The sequence below is a fragment of the Alligator mississippiensis genome, chromosome 9 (assembly GCF_030867095.1).
Source record: "Alligator mississippiensis isolate rAllMis1 chromosome 9, rAllMis1, whole genome shotgun sequence".
Classification (NCBI taxonomy): Eukaryota; Metazoa; Chordata; order Crocodylia; family Alligatoridae; genus Alligator; species Alligator mississippiensis.
Genome location: NC_081832.1, coordinates 37,358,998 through 37,385,862, shown reverse-complemented (window position 1 = coordinate 37,385,862; position 26,865 = coordinate 37,358,998). Strand labels below are relative to the sequence as shown.

Genomic DNA, 26,865 nt, shown 5'->3' with positions numbered 1-26,865 from the left:
CTATGGAATATGCACACTCCACAGGGGATTAAGAAGGAAAGTGTATACAACAGTTTCCCTAGTGCTTGGAATTAGACATTCAGCAAGACCACCTCAGCTCAGCACCCTCCTGGATGTGGTACGGACAGGTCACAGGTGGCATCAGTGCAGTCTGTACTCACCATCCCTAGTGAGCCGGCTGGGTGGTATGTGTGCTGGAAGCCGTGCTGCTGTCTGCTGACCACTTTCATACAGAGGTTTAAATTCCTCAGGCAACTCTGCAGTGCAGTTCTTCACATACTTTGTCACTCCAAGCCACATATAGATCTCAAGTTTGGCAAAAATCTCTCCAGTGCTTGAACCTGGAACCTTGGAAGGCAGAAAATTAATTTCACTTTGGATCCAGACATTAATGGCTGTATCACATATTGGTGGTGTAGCTGGTAGCAAGCAGAGCATTTTCCAGATGGTGAGAAGCAGAGATATGGTAGAACCAGATTTTCTATTTCATGGGAAATTTCACAAATAGATTTTTTTTTCCATTCTGGAATGTAGCAGACAAAAATGTTTTAAAACTTTCTCAGGAAGCTCATACTAACAAAATTTTGCTCCAATTTGAGTTTAATTATTTATAGAAATAAATTTGGAAAACTCTTTCCAAAATGAAAACTAAAGTGTTCTGTTCAAAATGTCACAATGGAATGTTTAAAATTATCCAAATGTGTGTTACTTTTTTCCAAAGGAAACTTGTGGAAATTGAAATGCCTCTGCAAAAATGTTTTGCTTTTAACAAATCTTCATTTTCTGAACAAAAAAGCATCCATCTGAAATTCCTGACTGGCTCAGTGTTGTGGCACAAAATAGTTTTGTAACCTCACAAGACAAGGGGATGCAAAGGGAGGGAAAAGAACAAACCAGAGGGACTGAGCAATGATAGATGGTGTCTATTTAAAACACTTTTAAAACATTCTCAGTCACTGGCTGATTACTGATAGTGATTAGGGGTCAATGTTCCTGAGAACTCAGGCTCATCTTTCTTGGGCCCAAAGCTAAAGAAGAGCACTTTGTACCCAAAAGCTTGTTTAACATCATTCCCAATACAGTTAGTCCAATAAAAGATACCATCAAAAACACCTTGCTTCTTGTCATAACAGAGACAATGTAATACAAATACCATGACTGAACATACAAACTGTTTTGCATTTACAAATGATTAAGTCCAACTTATTCACATAATTTGCACACACAACCATAGCCACTGAGGTCTGATTTGCAGAAATACTGAGCACTCCTAAAGTTCTCTGAACTCAGGAGGAGTACGGGTTCACAGCACTTTGAAAATAAGACAAGGGGGGTGTGCCAATTTACATGTAGGCGTACAGCTGTCCATGAACCAAAGGCCTTTGGGACTGAATCTTTGGTCTGGGACAACCTAATAGGTCCCAGCAGCTGGACAAAAGCCATCTGTGTTGGATATCTCATTTTGTGATGGAGATTCCCCATTGATCTGAATATTGGACATTTCCCAAATAGAGAAGAAAACCCCCTACTCTGAACAGTGTTTTTGAAAAGCAGAGAAAATAAGTGAGAGAAGTGAGCTGGTTTTCAGCAGCACAGGAATTCATATTTTTTGAAACTGCTTTAGAAATGATCAGGATTCTCATCACATTTAAGTAGCTTTGATTTTGCTGGTTTTATAATTACTTTCCCTCACACAATTAAAAATGTGCCGAGAGGGGAAAAAGGAGGGCCACATGGAATAAAACAAGCAGAAATATGGTCAGGATGTTTACCTTTAAAAAAACAGTCTGGATCTTAGCACAGTCCTTGCCTTTCTCTTCTTCCACCACAGAGTAGAGGACATTCTGTGCCGATATTCTTGCATATGCCACACGCTTGTTATTGCTGAACATCCAGATTAGGACATCAGGGAGAGTACACTGGGGCTGGAAGACAACTTGGAATCTCAGAAGGAATGTCACAGCAAGGGGATACTAGGGAGCTAATTCTGCTTCAGCTGAAGATAATGGCAGAACTTCTGCTGATTTCAGAGGCAGCTCCTGGCTGCTCAGCACTTATGAAAATTTGGTAGTTAAAGGCTGAACTTTAGGGGCACATTTTTTTAAAATCTTAATTATGTAATATATTCTAATTTCTTTGTTATATACAATGTACCAGGCATATTGCAAGGCCAAGCTCATTTTGCTGAGAAAACTTCATTTCAGTATTTCCTCTAAAATTGTATGCCTGCAGCTGTAATGTTACATTAAATTCATTTTTACATTTCCTGGACATTCTTAAAGAGAGAGAGAGAGAGAGATTTGTTTGTGTATGCTGCAAAACATTTGGAATATCCAGTCATCTCTGTTTCACTTGGGAAGACCAGAGAAGTGGAGTTTAAAACTTCTGAGGCCTCAGATGAATGAAGTGTTGAACATTTTCTCTGGTGCATTTCTCAGGTGATAGAAGGCTTACCTATATGAGAAAAAGCATTCTTTGCAGTTATAGCAGTGCAAACTGTAAAAGTGCAGTATGAGCAAAAAGGAAAACATATCACAGAAACTATGGAGACAAAAGCAATGAAAAAGGATTTTTTGTTTGTTTAACAATACTGTACTAAAATCTCATCCCCTTCTTTATTTCTCAAGCTTCAGATTTTTTTATGGCTTTTCATTCAGTCAGTCTTCTAGTAAGAACGTTTAATAACAGATTTAAAAACAGATCAGAAGTGACAGGATAGTTCTAACATAAAAAAGAAATCTTTAAAAAAGTTTCCAAGTCGTCACACACAGGAGAAACACAAAGGGTAGACAACTTATTTCCTCCACAGGCACTTGGAAGGAAGCAAGAAAGTTAAAGGTTTGCTCATAGGTATCTGTACATGAGCCCAGAGGCTGCTCCGATGCGCTGTAATTACCGTGCACAGGAGCAGACTTGGTAATTACTGTGCTCCAGCTGGCCTCCACGTCTCATGTATCAGCATCCCTGAACTTCAAAATGGGGGCACTTTAACTAAAGCTCATTCAACAACCTTTAGATAAAGCAACTCTGCCACCATTTTAAAGCATGGGGACTCTGATATACGAGACTCTGTGGGTGCTTTGATTAAAGCGGCCCTCAGAGCCACTCTAATTAAAGTGTCTCCCCATCCACCCCTGAAGTACATGTAAAAATGCCTATAGTTTGTATTGTGTGCATTTCTTCACACAAGCATGTGTAGAAACACACACAAGAGATAACAAGAGGTAAAAATTTAACTCATTCAAGTTATTTCAGTCCATTCTGTGTGTTACACTCATTTCAGAATTAAAGTGGCCAAGGCTGGCTAGCTATAATTACATCACAACCAATTTTAATCACCTTGGGCATTTTTACATGTGCTCTGGAGGTGGAGGGAAGCGCTTTAATTTCAACGGCCCCAAGAGCAGCTCTAAGTAAAATGCCTGCAGCATCTCATGCATCAGCATCCCTGGACTTCAAAATGGCAGTGGGGGAGCTTTAACTAAAGCTCATTGAACGAGCTTTAGTTAAAACGCCCCCACCACCGTTCTGAAGTGCAGGGACACTGATACAAGAGATCAGGGACTCATGAATCAGTCTTACATCAGGGACTTGCAAGACAAGCCACACAAGGAGAGGCTGAGGGACCTGGGCCTCCTCAGCCTACACAAGAGAAGGCTGAGAGGGGACTTGGTAGCAGCTTAGTGCTACATCAGGGAAGTACATCAAGAATTTGGTGAACAACTATTCACCAGTGCACTCCTGGGGAAGGCCAGGAGCAATGGATACAAACTCCTGGAAGGCCGCTTCAGGCTCAATTCCAGGAAAAACTCCTTCACAATCAGAGTGTCCAGACTGCGGAATAAACTCCCCCTAGTTGTGGTGCAGTCGCCTACCCTGGAAATCTTCAAAAGGACACTGGACAGTCACCTTGCTGGGGTCACTTGACCCCAGTTGTTTTTTCCTGCTTAGTGCAGGGGGACTGGACCCAATGACCTACAAGGTCCCTTCCAGCCCCTAACAATCTATTAATCTATGTGGAGACTGCTGGAGTGTGCTAATTAGATTTTCATTAAAGCTCCAAATTTGCAGAGCATGCCTAATAAGAAACCCATTGATGAGAGGCCACAACCAAGCCCATACTGAGACTGAATCCAGATTTTAATTATATGCAGCCACGTAGAAGGAACTAGGTCTACGTGTCAGTCTGGATGGGGAGAAAAACAAGAAACACAAACAGAGTGGGATCATTTGATCCTGCTTGCAAATCACATGGATATACCATGGAATATTGTTCTATCCCACCTTCTTCAGCTAGTGAAAGACCCTCTTTTCAATAGGCCTCTTCCATGTAACACATCATTTTCCAACAGCCTTGGTTCTTTGGCTGGGCCTACATAAGAGCTCAACAGGGAGTCTTTAAATACTAAAAGAATTTCAGCGTAAGAAAATGGACAACTCAACAAAGGATGAGACTCCACACCACCTTACATATAGATGTACCTCTTTAGCCAAGAAGCGCAGCTTTGCAAGGATTCTCTTTGTTTCATTCACCTTCTCCTTGATGTTGGCTCGAGTCAGCCGTCTCCTCAGGCGGAGCCCCTGCTTCGCACAGAGGACCTGAATACAGAGTACAAGCTTATCACATGCCTAGCCAGGACCCTGGTGTCCACAGAAGCAGTAGAAAATGCTGAGGACCTTTAAATGTCTTGGCAGTTGCCACATTTCTGGATATAGCCTTTTGGTCACATGCATCCCAGTGTCATCTTTTGTGCTCCCCTGGAGAGACCCCAGCCTGCACACAATGATTTCTCCCACATCTCCCTGATTAGTACTCTGCACCCAGCCCCACATGCCCCATACAAACTGCTTCACTGAACTGTGGTTGCTTAGCCATGGCGGGAGGGAAGCTGGCCCCTCATGCCCAGCCTAACCACTGCACTAAGGCCAAAAGATAGATCACAGAAAAGTAGGGCTGGACGAGACCTCAGGAGGTCATCTAGGCCAGGGGTAGGTAAAATATGGTCTGTGAGCCAGATCCGGCCCACCAAAAGATTTGATCCAGCCCGCAGGTGGGTGGCTGCCAGCCCATTGGATCTGCCCCACAGGTGGCCAGTGGTTCTAGCTCCAGCTGCCACATGGTGCCAGGCAAGCAGGCAGGGCTGTTTTTGACATGCTAGGCAGGCGGGTGATACTGCTTCCACCCAGCAGCATCAGCTATTGATGCAGCGACATCAGCTGTGGACCCAGCTGGGTACTTCTGCTGCAGCAGGAGGATGGTGGCATCAGCTCTGGGTGCAGCCAGAAGGTTTCGGAGCTCTGACACTGAACCTACCAGCAGCATCCACAGGAAGGTGGCACCACCCTCCCAGTGTGGCAGAAGTTCCTGCCTGGAGCCCCAACCCAGAACCTGCCAGTGGCATCAGCTGTAGATCCAGGCAGGAGCTTCTACTGCACCAGGCAGATGGCAGTGTCAACTGTGGACACTGCTGGCAGGTTCCATGTTGGGGCTCCAGAACTTGCTGTCTGCGCCCACAACTGATGCCACAAGCCACCCGCCATGCCAGAAGTCCCTGTCTGGATCCCTAACTGAGCATCAGGGCTCCTGATGGAACTATAGCTCCAGCTGGGTTTTGGGAGGGGCAGGGGTGGGGGAAGAGAGAGAGAGACAGAGAGAGAGAGAGAGAGAGAGAGAGAGATGTGGACCTCGACAGGTCACCAAAACTCAATGAAGTGTCCCTCCAACCAGAATCATTGCTCACCCCATTTCTAGGCCAACCCCCTTCCCCAGGCAAGACCAACCAACTAAATCAACCTAGCCAAGTATTTGTGTAACCTGCTCTTAAAAATTACAAGGATAAAAGATGCCACAAACTCTCTGGTTAGCCTGAGGGGCTCTGGTTAGCCCTACAGGGCCAGAAAAACATCATTAATGCATCACCAACCGGTTGGCAAGTGGACAGGGTGTAGGGGAGGCAGAGCCCCCTCGAACACCACATCGGACGATCGTAAGTACCACCATCTATCAGGAAGCCCACCCAAGAAAGATCTCCACTGCAGACCCCTCTTAAAGTGCGTTTAATATCAAAGTTGTGGCAGGCGAGTTGAGGGGAGGGGTCACACCCCGATAGGCCGGGTAGCATGAGGGGCGCAAGCTCCACACCAGTCCTTCACCAGTCTGTATCAAACCCTTAGGGAACCCATGCACTTGGTATCTCTGCTCAACTAGAAATCAAACCATTGATGATCACTTTTTGAGCATGATGATTTAACCAGTTGTGTGTCCAACTTAGAGCCTTCAAACAAGCACTGAACCTCGCCAACCTCATCACCAGAAGCAAACTTCCTCAAGCCCAGAACACACCAAAAGGATCCAGACCATGCCAGGACAAGAAATGCAAAACCTGCCCACACATCTCCACCACCCCCACAATTACTACACCCCACAACAGAGCCATCAGCATCCCAGGATCTTACAGCTGCACCTCCAGAAATGTAATATACCTCATCCAATGCACCAAATGCCCTGATGGAAGATATGCAGGAGAAACCAAACAACAACTGCGCACCAGAATGAATGCACACTGGAAATCCATCAAAGATAGAAATACCCAATTACCGGTGGGGGCACATTTCTCACAGGAGGGCCACTCTCTCTCCAATCTCTCAGTCCTGATCCTCGAGGGAAACTTACACAACGCTTCCCAGAGACGAGCCTATGAGCTCCATTTCATCAACCTCCTGAATACTAGAGATCATGGACTAAACATAGACATTGGATTTTTGATACATTACAGTCTGCCTGGCACCTGACTCCCCAGCCCAGCCCAGCCCCTGGCTTCTTTACTTTTCATTCCATCCAGGAAGAGCACACACCAACTGCTGCAGCTTCCTTAGCCTGACGAAGGGTTTTTGAACTCGAAAGCTTGCTTAATAACTATTCTCCAACCATTTGGGTTGGTCTAATAAAAGATATCAAATTCACCCAAGGAACCTTGTCTGCCTATGTCCTTAGACCAACACGGCTACAACCTAAACCCCTGTAACTTAGAGTGTATTTCCTTAGCTTACTAATGAGAATGTTATAAGACAGGCTCAAAAGCTTTGCTGAAGTCCAGGATGCAAAAGGAATGGATATTTAAAAGGCTGGCGGGTCCTAGGTTCTGAATGCTGCTGGGAACTGTATTTTACTTTTGGGCTCAGGAGAACTTGAAGCAGTGGATCTGGGAGAATGATGGAAACCTGTAAACACAGAGCTGGGTTTTCATAAATTTTCACAACTGGAATATTTCTCTGGAACCCTCTCCTCTCTGATATACCTCCTGACACAGGTCCCAAGATCATTGCAGATGTCCATCCTGCAGTCAGCACTGAACTGAGCGAGGTTCCCCTCAAAGGTAACTCAAACATCACTCTTTTGGTGCTGTCTTTGTGCATTTGTTAATCCAATGTTTGGAAGCAGTGCACACCATGATTGTCACTACTAATCATGCTACGCCAAGGGAAGAATAGCAAAATGCACATATACAGAACAGGAGATAACAGCTAGGCCAAAGCATTGTTGACAAAGATCTGAGTACATCACAAACTTAATGAGCCAGCAAAGTGACACAGCTGCAAAAAAATGTAATTTTGTGCAACATTAACAGGAGTATTAGGTGCAAGACATGGGAAGGGACAGTACCATTACTCAGCACTGGTTAGGCCTCAGCTAGCATACTGTGTATAGTTCTGGGCTCCACTTTTTAAGAAGGATGTGGAAAAGTTAGAGAGGGTCAGATATGTAATTTCTGGCATCTCTAAACCAATGATGGTGGATGCTATGGAGGGTAATGAGCAAGGAAAGATCACTCTAGATATACCTTATAGACCATCCATTCCTGCCATTGTCAGAAACAAGATACAGGGCTAGATGGACCACTGATCTGACTCTGTATGGCATTTCTGATGTTCTCAAGGTCCAGATGTGAGCAACAAAACTTATAAAGGGCTTGGAAGGTAACATATATGAGGTAAAGTTGAGAACGCTTAGGCATGTTTACGTTGAAAAGGAGATTAAGGGGGCACATGATAGCAGTCTTCAAATATGTGAAGGGCTGCCATAAAGAAGACAGAGAATAGCTATTCTCTCCTGCCACAGAAGACAGGACATGAAGCAATGTTTAGCAATTGCAGGAAAGTTTATTTAGATTAGATCTCATAAAAATATTCTTTACTGTTAGAATAGTAAGGTAGCGGAATATACTGCTCAAGGAAGTGATGGAATCTTCTTTACTGGAGGTTTTCAAGAGGAAGCTGAAGAAACAATGGTCAGGATACCTGTGTTCATGCAGGGGTCGGGGCCAGATGACTACTGAGGTTCCTTCCAACTATGATTCTGTACTAAGTACTTTCAAGGGGCTGATGTCTAGAGCCCTACATAATCTTGGGGTGGGCTCCCTCAACACCATACCAACAGTTCTTCTGAAATGAGATGACTGTGCCTAGATATGTACTAAGATTTATAATGAACCAGGTTCAATCATAAGAATATCCAGGGACATATCACCTCTAAAGGATTATACATTTCTAAAGATACTCATCTGTAAGAGATTTTACGTCTTAAACCAAGCACTGACTGACAGAAATAGGAAGAAACTTCCTCTTGAAATGAATACTGCCAAACTGTCCCTTAAGAAACAATCCACAGATTACTCAAGCACTTGTTCTGGCTACTCTTGTTGAGTGTGGGGGCAGGGTATTCTACGGTGATGGTTATAGAAAGGTGTGATTCACAGCTGTGCTGGTAAGAGAGACAGAACCAGTTCTTTGAACCCAGGTCAGCTCTACAAAGGTCAGTAGTATGGCAAGTGTCAGCAATCACAGATTGCATTAGTTCCAAAGTATGTCACATACTTCGTGAGTTTATATAGTATGAGGTTTATCACCTTCCCCAGTGACTATGTTAAGCTGAGGCTGACAGTGATGGCCTCATGTAGGCAGGCAGTGTCTTCAGCCTTCCAGGGCCCTGATCCTGTAAACTGAACCCCACCGGAATCAACAAGTCTGCCCACAAAGAGCTCCACACACCTACAGAGCTCCAGAGACTTTTCAGGAGGATGCACTGAGAGGCATGAAACAAATCACTACACAAATAATATAGCTCCTGCAGAACTGGCAGGTGTCAGTGAGCTTTACAAGCACCCTGCATGAAGATGTGGAAGAGGAAGATTGATCCAGAAGTTACGGTACCAGCTTCAGACCTGGAAGACCTGGGTTCACGTTCCTGCTCTGCCATAGGCTTCATGTGCGACTTTGGGCACATCATGTAGCCTTTCCGTGCCTCAGGCTCCATATTTACATGGAGGATAACAGCACAGCCATGCTTCAAGATGCTCCGATATGCCTATGGCATGTGTCTTGTAAGTACCTAAGATTGACAAGGTGATGCTGCAAGACTGAATTCTGACCATCTCCCATGCTGGCAATTCTAGCTTCTGCCACCTCCTGAACTCTCAGAATGACTGCCCATCCACTGGTTCACCCCACTCCTCATGGACTGTATACAACTTACAATGTTGTGCGTCAGGGACTTCATCCGACATCTGTCGAGGTTGTTTGGACGTGTCATTGTTTTTCTCTCTGCATTTAGTGAATACTGTCTGCAATGAGAGAGAGAGAGAGAGAGAGAGAGAGAGAGACAGCAAGCATGAACTCTGGTCCAAGGGCTGCAATTTCCACATCCCACAGACAGAGCAAGACTCAGTATACAGGGAATTATGCAATCTGAAACACTACTATAATTAAAGGGAAACCACTAAAAGCAAACAATCACTCTGAAATGCAATCCCTTCCATCAGAGGCATGACTATTGGTATCTATGTGCTGGGCAACAGCAGGGGCAGAAGCATGGGCTCGGCTAGATGTGGCAACAGCGATGGCAGCTGCTGCTCCCATGCCCCCTCACAATGGTGCCCCAGCTGCCCACCCCTCTTTATACTTATCCCAACTGCCTTCTGCAGTTATAAATTGTCCCTAAATGCACTATAACTAAAAGGGACTAGAGAGAGAAGGCTCTCATTCAGTTTGCTTCTAGTGTTAGACCAGGGATGGCAAGCCTGTGGCATGTGCAGCCACATTGTTAGGTATGCAGCAGATTGGGCAGACAGCACGAATAGGAAAGATGAGGCAGGGAGGAGAGAACAAAGCAACAGTTCCAGGAGGGAGGAGAGAACAAAGCAACAGATCAGGCAGGAGAAAGGAACCAGAGTGGCACTCAGGAAGGGGGTGGGGCTTACTTTGTGGCACTGCAGCAAAAAAAGGTTGCCTTCTGTTTCCCCCCTCCATAGTATATTTGGTCAGCCCTCCAATAGGAAGTGAAGCAGAGCCCTGCCTCGGGAAGTTGCAATAAATGGGACTTCAGTCTTTTTCCATTCCCTTTCTGAGGGAATGAGGAAGGAAATGCATTTTAAATCCTAGCAGATGCACTTGTAAAAAAATGGCAGGTTTGGCACCTGACTACATTCTGCTCGCCTTGTTAAACTGACTACATTTCAGGCTGTGATCCATTCGCAGTTGCTACAGGAACTGTGACCTATTTGCTCCTAGGCTTTGCAAAAAAAGAGAGATGATTTTTTCTCTGGTTCTTCTTGATTTTCTTCCTCCACCTCCTCTTTCTCCACTCCTCTGGATGTGGACACATGTACATGGAGCCCTTTTAAAAAGGGAACTCTGCTTCATCCAGGGTTAAAGTTGGAGGGACTTTGCTATATTTGAATCACTCTTGGCTCACTCACCATAACAAACAAAATATACCAGCTGCTGAACTTTTGAAATGTTCCCCTATTGAAAGTGCCCCAAATGTATGTGTGTCCATATCCTCTCCCTACCCTTGTGTATATTAACTAATGTTATCAGCTGGACAGCTTCCTCTTAGATCTTAAAGGCCATAACCACAAAAGGGGCCTGAACTTTAGCAAAAGTATCCATATATTTTTCTTTCACTAAAATCCATTTCTTTTAATACTTGAGTACAGTGCAGTACATAGACCCACTCTGCTTACTACCCAGGGATCTTCTAGAGAACTATGTACTTCACAGGAAACTACACTGCCTCAAAAGTCCAACAGGAAGCATTTCCCTAAACACTGGAAGCAGAGCCACCCTTAGGCAAAATTAAAAAGCAAATCACACCCCACACATCACTTGTTAACAAAGTCTGGTTCATTTCGATTGACACATTTTCCAGATAACCTCCAGCTTCTCCAGGGAGTGACAGACCACACTTTATCTAAGATAAAGAACTATTATTTCTGACTGGTTCCCTATAATACAAGGATTGAATGCTCTCCAGAGTTTGCCTATGAATCACATAATCACAGAGAAGTAGAGCTGGAAAGGACCCTGATAGGATATCTAATCTAACCTCTTGCCTGAGGCAGGATCAGCTCTATCCAAACCATCCTATACAAAACCACTGTCTAACCTATTAGCAAAACTACATAGTCAACCCTGACACAACACAAGACATAACACTCTAATCTGCCATAGGTAAAGCAGGGGGGCCACAGTAGCCAATGCCCTGTTGCTGCAAAGATTGCTAATATATGTTCCAAAGACCCCAGGAAGAGGCCCATGGCCCCCTGTCACAGAGGAAGGCAAAAATTGCCATAGTACACAGCAATCTTACCATGGGGTAAAATTTCTTCCTGACCCCAAATACGGCAATCAGTCTGACCTGAGCAGAGGGGCAAGACTCTCTAGTTAGGAACCTCTAGGTTTAAATCCTAGTAGGAGAACTGGCACACCTAGTCCCAATCCACAGCCTTGGCTTTAGCAAAAATCCAATGCTTCTGAGGAAGGCCTAAACAAACAAACAAAAAATCCCTGACACCTGTAGCAGCACAAGGGGGAAAACTCCCTCCTTGCCCCATGTAGCAAGCACCAAAGTCTAGAAGCATGGAAAGAACATAGGCATAGCTATGCCTAGATTGTCCCGGACCAATGGCTGTACAACCTCTTCTCAAACATTTCCTGTGATAGATTGCCTAGGGAAGTTGTGGGCTCTATCCCACTGCCTCACTGTTCTAACAGTGAAGAAATTTTTCCTGATATCCAATCTAAACCTACTTTGGTGAAACTTCAAGCCATTTGTCTCTGCAGCAGGAGGTGTTTTCCCTCTTCTTTATGGCAGCCCTTCAAGTATTTGAAGACTACTGTCATGTCTTAAGCACCTTTTCCATGAGCTGAACATGCCTAGCTCCTTCAACCTCTCCTCATATGACTTGCCTTTCAAGCTCTTTATTATTTTTGTTGCCTGTCTTTGGACCCTCTCCAACTGCTCCACATCCTTTTTAATATGTGGAGCTCAGAAACACACACAGTCCCCTAGGTGAGACATAATCAGTGCTGAGTACAGAGACATTATCATCTCCCATGTCTTGCACCTAATGCTCCTGTTGATGCATCCCAAAACCATATTTGCCTTTCATGGCACTGCATCACACTACAGACTCTTGTTGAGTCTGTGGTCTACCAAGACTCCCAGATCCTTCTCTGTAGTACTGCCACCAGCCAGGTGTCATCCATTTTGATTTATATTTGTAATTATTTTTTCTGAGGTGTAGCACCTTGCATTTGTCTGCATTGAACTTCACCCTGCTAGCTCCATAGCTTTCCAATCTGTCAAGATCCTTCTGAATTGCAGTCCCAGCCTCCAACATGTTTACAATCCGTTTGTGTTGTCTGCAAACTTAGATTCATAGATTCAAAGATGCTAGGGTCGAAAGGGACCTCAATAGATCATCGAGTCTGACCCCCTGCATAGGCAGGAAAGAGTGCTGGGTCTAGATGACCCCAGCTAAATGCCTATCTAACCTCCTCTTGAGTAGGGGAGAGCACCACCTCCCTTGAGAGCCCGTTCCAGACCTTGGCCACTTGAACTGTGAAGAAGTTCTTCCTAATGTCTAGTCTAAATCTGCTCTCTGCTAGCTTGTGGCCATTATTTCTTGTAACCCCCAGGGGTGCCTTGGTAAATAAAACCTCACCAATTCCCTTCTGTGCCCCCATGATGAACTTATAGGCAGCCACAAGGTCGCCTCTCAACCTTCTCTTGCGGAGGCTGAAGAGGTCCAGGTGCCCTAGTCTCTCCTCACAGGGCTTGGCCTGCAAGCCCTTAACCATATGAGTGGCCCTTCTCTGGACCCTCTCCAGGGTTGTGAGAGCTACTTGTTCAAGAAGCTCTCAGTTCCAGGGTTCAAGTAATAAGCAAACATACTGAACGTGCTCAGGGCCATGCTAATCAATGTTTTTGAATGAGCAATAACTAGCAGCAGGTCTTAGCTGCAGTGTTTACCTCTGCATCCAGATTTAGTCTTCAACCAAGTCCAAGGAAGTCTGGGTATTTGTGAGTGAAAAATACTGACATTTAGCCAACTGCTATGATTATAATGAGATGGACCAAGAAGGGACAGGGACAGGATGGTGTTAGAGTTTACTGAGTTGCAGACAATAATAAAGATTTCAAAATGAAACCTAAGAAACATAGGGACTCACTCACCTGCACCCAGCTACAAACTCCTCTAGTACCTGCCGAAATTTTTCCTCTGCTTTAGACTTTGGCCTTCTCATGAGGTTTTCCACATCCTCCAGGCCATTTTCCTGTTGGAACAAGTATTACATTCAGACCAGCCTTGATGAAAGAGACAGAAACAGAAAGGGAAAATTGCCTGACTGCCCCCTCCCCAAGAAACATTCAAATAAAATAAGCTTTATTGCCCCTCTTTTGGAGACACTGCACTTGTCAGGGTCCTGCAAATCTCTTTCCTATAGGAGAAGAATCAGTGACATGAAATCTGGGTATACCCTCAATATAACTTATAATAAGTGCACAATGTTCAAGTCAGGCTTTGAAGAGATGGTCAGAAATAATATATAAGAAATCCTTTCTTTTAGGTTTCTAAGCCCAAATATGAAAGGCCAAGTTCCAGGAAACAATTCCACCTAAGCACTGGCTTTAGATAGATTAAAACTGAGAGCTAATTCTCCTGCTCTTTGCAACAGCTTCCCCAAAGAACTGCATCATAACTCTAACAACATAGCATTTCTTCAAAAACAACATGCTATGTACATACTAATACAAGAATGCATAAGATTGTAGAAGCCCCCAGGTGCATTGTTATAGATTCTCTCAACATTATAGACTTCACAAGTTTAATAATTAAACCAATATGAGCAACAGAGGCTTAATTATGCAACAGGCCCTAATGTCAGGGGAAGATGATGACTCAGCATTTACCAGACCCCAGGTCTTACAGAAAAATTCTATATGCTATATGAAAAGCCATGGCAAACAGGAAGACTTGGGCCTACAAAGTAGTCAGCTGTACTTTACCAGGCGTTCTGCTATCTTGACAATCCAGTTGGAATTGCAGAATCTCCAAGTGTGATCTTCCCAGTTGCTCCAGATATACACACACTGTTTCTCATGCATCATGGGCAGGCAGCTGTACGAACTAAGGACAGTAAGCAGAGCAGGTTACAACCGTGACAAAGAGGCAGCGCAACCCCAAAATGAAAGCAAGATTAAGGCATGTTAGTCACAGCATGGGGTTGAGGAATGGGAGGCATTCCAAGGCAGAATCAAAGTGATGAGGAGAGAGCCCTCACCCTGTCACATGGACCAAATAGAAGAGCCAACCCCAGTCAAGTGGAACCAAGAGGTTAAAGAAATCTTCAAGGGCAACCTGGAATGACCCTCATAACTAGAATTTGCTTGACAGGAGAAAACTACTCAGACCCCCAATACTGAACTTTCTTTGGAAGTCAAGCTAGTCAGCTACCTGCATTAGACTCGGATACCAGGAATGAAACTCCTGACAACAATTCCACTATACAGAATGTGGTCTTTAGGAACACCTGCGGCAGATGAGAGGCTTGGGGCTCCTCCCTAAAGCATAATGTGCAGTTGAGGAAGATCCTGCTTGTAGGGTGACACTCAGGCTGCCTCCTCTTCATAACCCTAGGTGTGTTCATCCATCACGGACACTGTCATCATAGGAGGGACATGGCTTAAAGTTGGTAAAAGTTGTCCTCTGCCATCACAAATGAGTTAACAAAACAGGAAAAGGCTCACTGGAACCTAGTGCTGCTTAACTTACCCACACTAAGATAGAAGTGACATCTCAAAAGTGTCTGGTAAGAATGGGGGACTGGGTATTTACACAGGCTAACATCTCACAAGAATAGTTCAACTGACTGCCCCTTGTGTCCCATATCAATTGCCTTCCTGCCCATTCTGGCAGCTCTGTATATTTGAGGCACAACATCTGCTTGTCCTCCACCCTAACTCAAATACCTGACTAGCAAGAAACAATAACAAACTAAAAGTCCTGTCATGTTTGGCATCCCATTCTCCAAGGCGGAGGAGCATGTACACCAAGAATTTTACACATTACACCCGGGGTGGGCAATTATTTTTTCCAGATTTCATTTAAGGAGTTTTAATGATCTAACGTGGGCCAGGTCAGCACCCCCACCCCTGCCCACAGCAGCTCACCAAATCTCCCTAGAGTCTCTCTGCCCTACACTGAGCTGCACAAATGGGATGAGGGCACAGGCACATGGGAAGCAACATTGAGGAGAGGTGGGAGGGCAGGCAGGGCCACAGCCATGATTGGGATTAGGATCATGGGGCGGTGACAGTGTGGGACAGAACTGCAATCCATTCCTCGCAGGGAGCATATCATGGCTCTGCCTTGGGCCCTGGCCCTGCACTGTCATCACCCAGCAATCCCAGGATCCTAATTAAGACTGGCCCAGGACCCACATGGGCAGGGTACACAGCAGGGCAGATAGGATGCGGCCATGGGACAGGTGGGGAGTTGAGTCTGGGAGCAGTATGGGCAGGTGGGACCAGGATCCCAGGATCCCAGAGCCATGACAGTGTGGACCCAGGGCCCAAGGCAGAGCCATGATCTGCTTCCAGCATGCCCCTGCCAGTGGAACTGGTAAGGACACTTGGGCAGCAGATCATGGCTTTGCCCCGGGCCCCAGCCTCAAATTGTCATGGCCCTGCAATCCTGATCCCTGCCTCAGCTCCAGCCCTAGCTCTGCCTGTCGTCTCACTCCCATCTGCCCAGCTGTGCGCCCTGCCCACGTGGTTCCCAAGCCAGTCTCCAAGGAGACCCATCCCATCTGCTTCATCCACCACCCCTGGCTGTGGGGCAAACAAGCTGGGGTGCCTGGCAGCAGGGCCAGGTCTGGCAGTGGCAGCAGAAACTGACAGTGGCAGCTGGAAGGAGCTGCCACTGAGAGGGCTGCTGGAAGACGAGTCTGCCTGCCATGTCACCCAGCCCCACTGAATGCCCAGGGGTAGTGGGACTGCCTGCACATGCCATGACCCAGGCTAACCCACCCTGCCTGGGCCAGGTGGGGTCAAGAGACCAGCCATGGGCTGGACAAAATCCCTTGGCAAGCTGAATCTGGCCCACAGGCCGTATTTTGCCCACCTCCCATGTTACACAGATCGCAGAGCAGAAAGTCCTATGAGTCCTATCGTAAGGAATAACAGTGCCTGAAAAAAAAAATGGTCAGTGAGATTCAGGTGAGAGAAAATAATAAGGAGGAATCACCTGTCATATTCTGTGGGCTCTGGTCTTTGACTTGCAGTCATGGACTTATTTTGTAACCCTGTAGCTGGAGTTATAACTTCAATGTCCAGCTCATCATCTGAACTGGGATCCAACAAAAGTTGTTTTTCTTCTGACCCTTCTCCTTTCTCACCTTTCTTATGAACTTTGGTCACAATCTCTTCAGTTTTTCCATAGTTCCCTTGCAGATAAATGGATTAAATTTTAAACAATGAATGGCACCTGCTATAACTCACAAATGATAGAAGATTACTGCCCAGAGGAGAAAAGCAAGTTATCAGAGGATGACAAAAAATCCATTCAGTGTTCCTGGAATTAGAAGTGCATTTATATCCAGCCATAAGGACATCATATGCATAATTGGAGATTCTGGAAGGCTGGACAGAAACTTTGCCTAGACTCTGAGGAGTTCCAAGGTCATGCTCTAGATTGTTTTCTGGCTTTAGTGCCCCCACTAGACCCATAAGGACCTGAGAAAGCTTTTCCTTGCCCGATGCACTTCATATGGGAAACAGCTGCAGACACCTGAAGGAGCCTTTGAAGCTTCTAAGTATGATCATTCACTTAGATTGAAAGCTTGTGATTCTACTACACTTTTAATCCTTTGCTCTGCAGCTCAGCATCGTACTACGTTGTCCACTGTACTGCCCTCTTTATTTCCCAACTTCCTTCCCCATTTTTCCCTCCCTCCTGCTGAATTTTCTTCTTCAACTGCAAGATCCCTTTCCATTGTTCCTCTCCCTCACTTCAGCCATGACCAGCTACCCAGAACTTCTGCTTTCTGGAACATCCCCTGTGACTTTCTCTTCTATAAATCCACTATGAAAAGGGAAGGGCTGCCAGATAATTAGATTATTACTTTACATAACATGTACTTATTTATAATCTTCACCATGTAACCTAACCTAGTCAGCATTTTTGGGCTGTCACATTCTTAGTATACAATCTGAGCAAATGTTTGGGCATTTTAAAACCATAATGGCAAACTAGTTTGTCTAAGAATTTGCCTTTATTTTGACTAGACTCAGAAATGCATTTTTCTTGCTTAATTAAAAAAATAGCATAAATATGTACCTAGTGATACCTCAAAACTGACAGGCTTGGAGCTTATGGAGGAGTCTATCATAGTCACCTCAAAGAAAGTAGCAAAGAGGAGGAATTCTTCCTTTGTTCCCAGTGCATTCTAAACAAGGAGAGAACAATTAGTCTGAGAATCAAGCTCAGCATAACAGCTGGGCTCGGGCTTGAGAAGAGCATCATGGTATGGTTGTAGTGCCTTGAAATCCTGGCTGATCTCTTTAGGGCATAAATCTCCACTGCATGTCAATCAGAGCTGGCAGCACAGTCACACTCATGTGCAAGCCACCAGATGCGACTGATCTGCTTACAGGGCCAGGCAGTGGAGAACAGCAAAGATGCAGGATGGTTTTACTAGGAGGAAGAATGGAAGGTTCTCCCCCCACAATTTAACCCAGGTTTAGGGCTCCCTCACCCAGATGTAGTTTGAACCTACACCTGCTTCCCAGCATAGTGTTCTAACCACCAGGCCACGGGTTAGGTATTATCCAGTGCCCCCTTTGGCCCTCCTCTTAAAGCTGGCTCCCTGGGCAGCTAAGAGAGGAAGATATGTAGGGCAGGAGGAACAGCACAAGCCAGAAGATGTGTGGCTCAGTGAAATGCTTGCTGCTTTGGATGAGAAGGCCCTCCCTGGGCTCTTTCTGTGCCCTTGCTCCCAGTGGGGTGGAAACTTTGCATTGCTCTCCATCCATTTTATCCAATGGCTAAAAAATGCACAGTGCAATGGCTCAGCTTCAAAAATGTGAAATAAAATAATAAGAACTGTTTGTAAATGCCAAAAATGGCACTAATGTGGGTGGTTATGAAGTGAAATATGAGCTAGCCCTATTCAGTTATGGTTGACCTTGAGGTCATGTCCACTGACCATCTACACTGGCTGCTATTCAGGCTTGCCCTGGAGATTCTGCTAAACTTCCAGGTATAAGATCAATTTAACCACTTGCCTCTCCCAGCAACATGTTTAGAAATCACACAGACCCTACAGGCTTCAAGCACAGGAAGTCTGCAAGCAGCAATATGACAATTCCCTGCTTTGGACTTTTGGCCATTCTGTACTTTACTTCTCAACTCTACCACTCATAATCAGAGTCTGACATAGAAGAGGCAAAAAGTAGGCAGACCTATTCTTAGAAGGGTTCTACAAGTAAACCTGGAATACATTTTAATGTTATGGTCAAGAAACTACAGCACAATGTGGATAGGCTTCATGTAAGCCACCAGAAGTAACATAGATGGGAAAGGGGGACTCATGGTATTCAGGATAACTGAACATGACCTCAAGGTTTCCCCAAATATCAGTGTAAGGCATACCCAGAGCATCAGGGCTGCAGAGATGCAGATGGTTTACAGAGATGTGGGGTTGCATGGTCCATTCACCAATGGGACCAGTTGGATCTTACCACAATTACTCCAGTGCAAAGCTGCAGTGCAATGTTCACACGTATTTTGGATTGAAGTACCCTGTGAGCTCTTTAAATGAGAGTTACAAAACACCAGGATATTCTGCTTCCAGTCTGTTTATTGGCAGCTTTCAACCTGTGAGTACCGATCACAAGTTCCCTGTTCCTGCTCCTTCCCCTTCCCCCAGACACCTTCTAGAAGGTCCCATGAGTTCCTGAGAGCAACTCACCTCTGGAAGTGGATGGAGCTCTTCCACCTCCACAGTGACCTCACTGGGCTGCTCAGCCTCCTCAAGGCCAACAGCCTCTTCTCCTCCTTGCCTCTGGCTCTGCTCTTTGATGCTAGTCTTGGATTTCTGCTTGGACTTTTTACTCTTCTTCTTCAGCTTCAGTTTGCTCAGAGCATGCTTTACCCCCTCCTCATGCTTTCTGTCTGCAGTACCAGGATTGCTAAAAATCTCCACTGAAACAGCCATGAGGATACGCCCACGGTAGAATATGCCTTCTCCCAGACCCTCATTGAGGTCCTTGTGTATATCCCGAAAAGCTGAATTCTGCGGAGAGCCATACAGGTTCACCCAGGCCGGGCCAAAGGTGGGGTTAAAGCCTGAAGAAACAGATATGCTTGGGGACTTGCAATCAGATGCTTTAGGATTCACTTTCATGCAGAGTTGCATCCCCAGACAGAAACACTTTCAAAGAGAGAAACACCTCCAAACAGACAGGCACTAGCAAGACCTACAGATACAAATCTGCCTCTGACCCCCACAGACCCAGCTATGCCCCACCCACCCACACAGATAGACTTGTGTGTATCCCAGACAAAGACACTCAGCCATGCCAGATAAACATGGGCAAGCCCCACCCCCTGCCCCCCATAGAAAAGGGCTGTTTTCCAAGAGACCTGCCTCCTGTGGACCCAGACAGACATCCCAAGGATTTTACCGAACACAGACTTGAGCACACAGCAGACAGAGGCATATATAGCTGGGTAAGGTATATATGGTGGATTTGGGAGAACACAACATGATGACACAGTCATATCTAATGCTGGAGATGTTAAGTGCGCAGCTACATTGAAGGGCAGTGGGACAAAATTGTTGAATGTTAAAGGCCTCACCATTCCTGCCTGGATCAGATATTTGCTGTAAGTCAATGAAGTGCGTAGCAAGAGCCACTTCCCCGACATTTGCATCATCTAACACTTGAACTTTTATTTTCCTGGTAAGAGGAGGGAACATCTCAATGAAGCTAATCTGTTCATTCCATTTGGGTTCTGTGGTGTCACTTTCCACTGATGTCTCTCCCTGGGGCAAAGGAAAATGAGAGCTGCACTGAACACTGCCAAATAACTTAAAGCGGTAGAACAACTTAAAAGCCAGCAGGAGGGACAAGAGGAATTACTGTGACATTCTGGGAAAAAGCACTTGGACCCTGCAGAAATGTCAATGTGGTGGCACTTATAACACCAAAAAGGGAGGGTTAGATAGGCTTTCTGGAAGATGCAAAGAATTCAAAGTCCACCCTCACACTTACCTGTTGTCCAGCGAATGAGATCTGCACATATGGATCAATGAACACTTTCTTCTCACCCATAATCTTGGAAAAACCGCCCATGATCCCAGCACTCATGCTGGGCAGGCCCTCAGCTCTATAAATCTTGATGCAGATTTTAGCCCAAGGTCTCTCAGCAGGGACTCTCTTAGGCAGCAGCAGATTCCTAAAGGAAATCATATTTGTTCTACCCCTTAAATGACACACAGGAAATCACAACACCATTTAGGAAAAGTATGACAAGAAAAAGCCAAGAGGTTTAGAAACTGCCGGGCATAGGGCTCATCTTGGCTAGATTCATATTTCCAGAAGGGGCCAGTACCGTGTGTTTCGTGGAACAGTGCCAGAAATGTGTAATACTTATGCAGTAACCTCCAAACATGGGACACAAGATTCCCACTGAACACTTACTTTTCAATGTCCTCATTCTGGCTGCTGGAGGAAGTGGGTAGGGAGCCTAATACATCCCCTCGTGCAATGACAGAAATATTACACTTCACAAAACCTTTCACACCTGCCCTGGTGTCCTTTGGGTCATTGATAACAGCCCACTTTTGAAAGAACCTGTGATCTAAGAACATAAAGAGAAAGAACAAGCTGTAAACTCCATGTTACTGCTCCATAGTGTCGCATGGTGGTCTGTCAGGTTCACCAGGTTATAAAAACATTGCTGCAATCAGATAAAGTTGCCAACCCACATCATGTTTTTTTACTGATCATTTGAAAACATTTTACTGACAACTAAACTTTTTCACTATTGTTTAAATCTGGCCCTTGCCCAGGGTCTGGCTGAAGGGTTACACTTACATTATGTAAAACATATGTCAGTAAAAATGTTTGTTTGTCTGTAAAAAGTTTATAGATTGTCAGTAAAAAAAACTGTCTTGGGTTGGCAACCCTGTTTTGAATTCCAAGAATTTGCTTCCCCCGAATCAGAGCCACAGAAAAACACAGGACTACATATAGTTCCACATAATATTTTTGGGCCAGGTCCTCATCTGTTCTTCTTTTGAACCCAACAATGCTACACAGATTAACACAAGCTAAGGATCTGGCCCAGAGTATCCAGTAGACAATGAAAAACTTTGGAAACTTCATTGCTTGGGATACCTAATGAGGATTGGACAAAGTCCTGGAGAATAAGCTTGAAAGGACAATATAGCACCGAACATGATGAGAGGAGTCTGAACTATTATTTATGCATTTACCCCAAATCAATGACTTTGGCTCAGAAAAGTGCTTTTCACAGGGTTCTAAATCATTAGTGTACCGGGGAAATGCATTTTCAGGGAAGTGAGTGCTGAGTTAACATGGGGTGCTACATGCCTTGCAGAAGACTTTAAGAGAGTTTAGAATAGGTCATGCTATTAAAGGGTTAAAGCAGGGAACCAAGAGCAGTTGCACAAAGCACTGCATACAGTACCTGGCTGGCTATACACAGTTGCTATGTCGATTTTGAATGTTCCTATGCGTGTCCCCAGGAATGGGATCTTCTTTGAATGAAAAACCTGCACAAAGCACAATCTAATTTTGACTACTGAATGACATGCGGCCGTTATTAGCCATTCAGAATGGAGCTTCTTAAAGAGGAACATGCAGACAGGATGTGTATATGTGATTCTAGTCTTTGGTGACAAAGGACAGTTAAACTGCTGCTTACAAGTGAGGTTACCATGGACCACTCTCTACTAGGCCCAGAAGCCCATGCCAGGACAACTTCTCCCTCATCCTGAGGATGACCTCACTCCAAGCTAAGACTTATACTAGGCTAACCATCCCATAAAACCAACACCTAAGCCAAGATAACTCCTCTCTAATGTAAATGGGTTGACTCTTACACCATCCTAGGCCTACCTGTCTCATTCTCAGGCCCAGGCTGAACACTGTCTGACTGCCATAATTAACTTTTGTGTTCCTGGACTGAGTGAATTCCTGCATCTGAGTCAAAGCTGAGTTGAGCAATCTCCCAATTCATATCTGGACTGAGATCTGATTTGGGCTGACATCACACTTATGCTAAGTCAAGCTGACCTCTTCTCCTTGGCTTGCCTGTGCACACCATTGAACATGCGCAGCACTGAGCATCTGAATGAGAGCTACCCTCCTTAGTGGAATGTTCCGGCTTTTAATGACACTTATACAAACAACCATGTGCCTTTGAAAAATCAGAGCTCAAAGTCTTTAACAGGTCTAATTTTACCCTGCTCTCTGACCTGCAGTGCTACTAGTACACATACAAAATGTTGCCACATATGAACTTCCTACTCAGTCCCACCAGTGAAAGTAGCCTGCCCCTGCTCTGTGCAGACATAAAGGACACCCCACAGGTAATAATTCTGGGATACTGATGGCAGCAATCTTCATCTGACTGGACTGGGAGCACCTCTAATAGGAGCCAAATGGATGCAGAAGGCTAACTTAAAGTAAACCACCAGTTATCAACAAAATAAGGACCTGTGCACATTTTCTGGAGAAGTGTTCAGCTTCCCTCAGCAGCATAGTCGATGCTGTGGAAGGACCTGCCTCTTAGGGCTCAGTCCCAGTTGGTGTAATTGAGGTGTAGCTGCAGTTGGTATAGTCACAGTTGTTGTAGCCTAAGAACCATTTCATTTAATGGTGTAAAACTGAAAACGGGCATTTATTGAGCAAATGCATCTCCATAGGGAATTACAAAACCAGGAGTCTGATACAGCATCTAGATAAGATAATCACATGCGCAGCCCAGTTGCCCAAGGAATACTAACATATAACAGGACACCCATAGAATATGCTTCTAAAACAGTAACACCAGTGTTATGTTTTCTGCCTGGGTTACTAAGGGCCTAAAAATGCTTAAAAGATGTACAGGAGTACTCATTATAGATCATCATTGATTTAAGTGAGCATTGGATAAGGCCTGGTAACTACTCATTTTGCGTGTTTTAGACCAGGGCTGTCCAACTTGTAGCTTATGGCCCATGTGCAACATGTGTAGGGTTAACACCTGGCCCATGGGCTCCCAGTCACTACTCTTTGCTAATACCCCTGCTGTTGCTGGGGACAGGAAGGCAAAACCTGCATGGCAGGAGAGGGGGCATGCAATATGCAGCCTGCACAAGGTGTGGCCCCCTGGCTGCTCAGAAGCTAGACAATGTCTTCCTTATAGGTAATATCTAAAGCAAGAGATTGTACTTCAGAAGGCCTGTAACCTATTCCAAGCTGTTCCACAAATTACTGCCGATGGGTGGAAAAACATTTCAGGTGTGTGGTAGAGCTTTTTGCAGGAGCAAAGTGGGGCTAATTCTGGTGCTGTTGCTTCGTCCAACATGCTCCAAATTTCCAAGTGAAAAGTGTTGTCATTGACAGCTGGTCAGTATCTGTGCTGTTCCCAAGCCCCCACCCACTCTTCTTAGAGAAGTGTGTAAACAGGGTCAACTTACTGCAATCTCAATGAGTCTGTGGAACAGCACTTCCCTGGGTTCATGGAATTCAAACTGAAAATACTGAAACAGAAAAAACAAAGCGCTTAGCAGAGCTCCCTCCCATAACCCCAGGTGCTTCTTCCCTGGACACAGCTGTGCTAAGATAATTTTCTCTGAGGCTCAAGTGCAAAAGGTAGTACTACATGATGCTCATAGATCAGGGGTGGGCAAAATACAGCCCACGGGCTGGAGTCAGCCCATGGGTGCCTACCAATTCCCTGTATCTTACCTGGCCCTGGGCTGCCCTGCTATGCTTGCATGGGGCTGAGCCCTGATCACTGCTATGGGGGCAGCACACACTGCACTCCCACACATGCCCATGGGACAGCCCTGACCCTGGCCCTGAAGGTAGGGAAGCGGCAGCAGCGGTGAGCGGGTGGCCTGGAGAGGCTGGGGAAGTGGCAGTGGCAGCGGTGGCAGTGAAGTGGAGGTGGCAACAGTGGTAGGCAGGTGGAGAAGAAAGTAGGGAAGTGACAGGGGAGGGGCGGCAGTGGTGGCAGGCAGGGTAAGTGGCGGCATTGGTGGTGGTGGCAGCAGAGGAGTGGCAGTGGTGGGCAAGAGCAAAGCAGCAGCTGGATGGAGCATGGGGCCCACGTCAGCGTGCTGGGGCTGGCGGGGACCCAGGGCAGGGCAGCAGGAGAGCAGAGCCTGGGCTAGCAGAGATGCAGGGTCCACCTGGCTCCATTGCACGGGGATCACATGCAGTTCCTGAGTTCTCCACCCAAGCCATGCACCTCTGGGGGGAGCCCCATGTGATGGAGCCAGCACATACACGCACACTCCCCCCACATGCCACACACCTGCAGCTCCCACAAACCCCATACCCACCCCCCCACAAACAGCCCCCAAACCCTCATACCCATATCCCCACACACCTAGACCCTCCCCCACAACCAATACACACCCACAGCCCCCCACAAACCCCATACACATCCACCAACACCCAACCCACAAACCCCACACACATACACCCACAGCCCCCCCCAAACCCTATACCCACCCACCTATACCCTCACCCCTTCGCCCCCCCAACAATATATAAGAGTAAGATTTCATTTTGATCTACTATGCAATCACCTCTATATAAATGATACAAACACGCACAAATCAGGACAAAAATAGTTTTTGAAATAATATTAAAATATTTTATTACGGTTGTTTGATTTATAGTATTTAATCTGGCTTTTTTCTGGTTCCAAGATGGCAAACTGCCTTCCCAAAATGAGTACTTCCGGGGGCAAGGGAAGGGACTTCCAGTGGCAAAGGTCAGGGGTTAGGGGAAGAACTTCCAGTCTCAAGATGGCAATCAGGGGGTGGAGTACCTGTCAAGGGGCAGGGCTACCCTTGCAGCCCAAGTGACAGCTCACCAAAACTCATTAACAGTGATCCTGGTTTTCCCTGATAAAAAATACCAAATTCTCTGATAAAAAAACAAAAAATTACATTCTCTGCTAAAAACCCCCAAATCTATGATTAAAGCTAAAGGTCCCTCCACAGCCCTGCTGGTGACCCTTGCCCCCCATCCACAGACCCTGCTCCCCCAGCCCTGCCAAAGAGGGCCTCTAGCTGCCAGGGTTACGGACCCGGATCAGCAGCCCCCCGCCCCTACTCCACCACTTCTGCGGCCTCAGGTGGAACAGCTCTCCGTTGCTGTGTGTACTCCCAGGGTATGGGGGGACCCGCGCCCCCCATACCCTCATACTGTGGCTGCAGAGCCCAAGCGGGAAGCAGGACAGGGCCATGGGTGGCTCCTCCAGGGTAGGGGAAGAGGGAGGGAGAGGGGGAGGGTCGGTTCCCCACTGCCACATGCACTTTCAGGGGGGCAGAGGGGACCTGCAACCCTCAGATCTGTATGGGGGCCAGGTGCAGGCTGTGGGCTCAGGCTCCTGCCCTGCTTCTGTCCCCCAGGGCCTCCAGAGCCCAGCTGGCATGACCCGGAGTGGCAGGAAAGAGCGGAGCTAGCTGCTGGGGATCTACTTGCCTCTGCTCGCCCCCCGCCCCCTCGGACCCTAGCAACCGTGCCTCCAGCACTTGCGGAGGAGGAGGAGGGAGCAAGTTGCTGCATGTGGTGGGGAGGCGGCAGCCAGGCTGAGTGTAGCCAGGGCCACTGCAGTGGTGGTAGCACGGGGCATACTTGGCTGCAGCAAAAGCCAGAGCTAGGATCAGCTGTGCGTGGCCGAGCGGAGCCTGGTGGGCATGACCTGGTGCAACAGACAGCAGTGAAGCTGCCCCAGATCTCCTGGCCACTGCTTACCCTCCTACCCCCCTGCTGACCTGGCAACATACCTCCAGTGCCTACCACTGATTTGAGGGGCATAGCCCTGCGCTGCTGCCCTCACTGCAGCCCCATGTACAGGAGGCACATCACCAAGGCTGTAGGGGGAGGGGCGGAAGCAGCGGCAAGGAGATCCCAGGTGGCTCCACTGCTACCTGCTGCGCCGGGTTGTGACTCCTGGGCTCCAGAGACCCCAGGGGAGGGAAGCAGGGTAGCAGGGAACAACAGTGAAGGGTTCTGCTGTTCCCTGCTGCCCTGCTTCCTTCCCCCATGATCCGACGCGGCAGGGAGCAGAGGAGCCACGCAGAAAACCTCATTGCCACTTCTCACCACCCTGCTGCCTTGGCAATGCACCTCCTGTGCACAGCAGCATGGGACTGTGCCCCTCAGAGCAGTGGCAGACACTGGAGGCACATCACCGGGGCAGCAGGGAAGCTGAGCAGTGGCGAGATCCCCTCGTGGCACTGCTGTCCCCAACCGCTCCGGGTTGC

General features: G+C 46.5%; 1 protein-coding gene across 1 annotated transcript in view; it reads right to left on the bottom strand.

Moving 5' to 3' along the window:
• LOC102568905 (fer-1-like protein 4) overlaps positions 1-26,865 on the bottom strand; it is a 137,390-nt gene that overhangs the window by 70,617 nt on the left and 39,908 nt on the right. Inside the window, exons 10-23 of the mRNA XM_019485566.2 lie at positions 24,058-24,120; positions 22,062-22,146; positions 21,050-21,209; positions 20,621-20,804; positions 20,205-20,391; positions 19,315-19,691; positions 17,682-17,790; positions 16,590-16,788; positions 14,351-14,471; positions 13,517-13,617; positions 9,533-9,620; positions 4,483-4,599; positions 1,773-1,925; positions 162-348 (exon numbers count right to left, since the gene is read on the bottom strand). Of these exons, the coding sequence (XP_019341111.2) occupies positions 162-348; positions 1,773-1,925; positions 4,483-4,599; positions 9,533-9,620; positions 13,517-13,617; positions 14,351-14,471; positions 16,590-16,788; positions 17,682-17,790; positions 19,315-19,691; positions 20,205-20,391; positions 20,621-20,804; positions 21,050-21,209; positions 22,062-22,146; positions 24,058-24,120 (2,131 nt within the window). The remainder of the gene's footprint in view (positions 1-161; positions 349-1,772; positions 1,926-4,482; positions 4,600-9,532; positions 9,621-13,516; positions 13,618-14,350; positions 14,472-16,589; positions 16,789-17,681; positions 17,791-19,314; positions 19,692-20,204; positions 20,392-20,620; positions 20,805-21,049; positions 21,210-22,061; positions 22,147-24,057; positions 24,121-26,865) is intronic.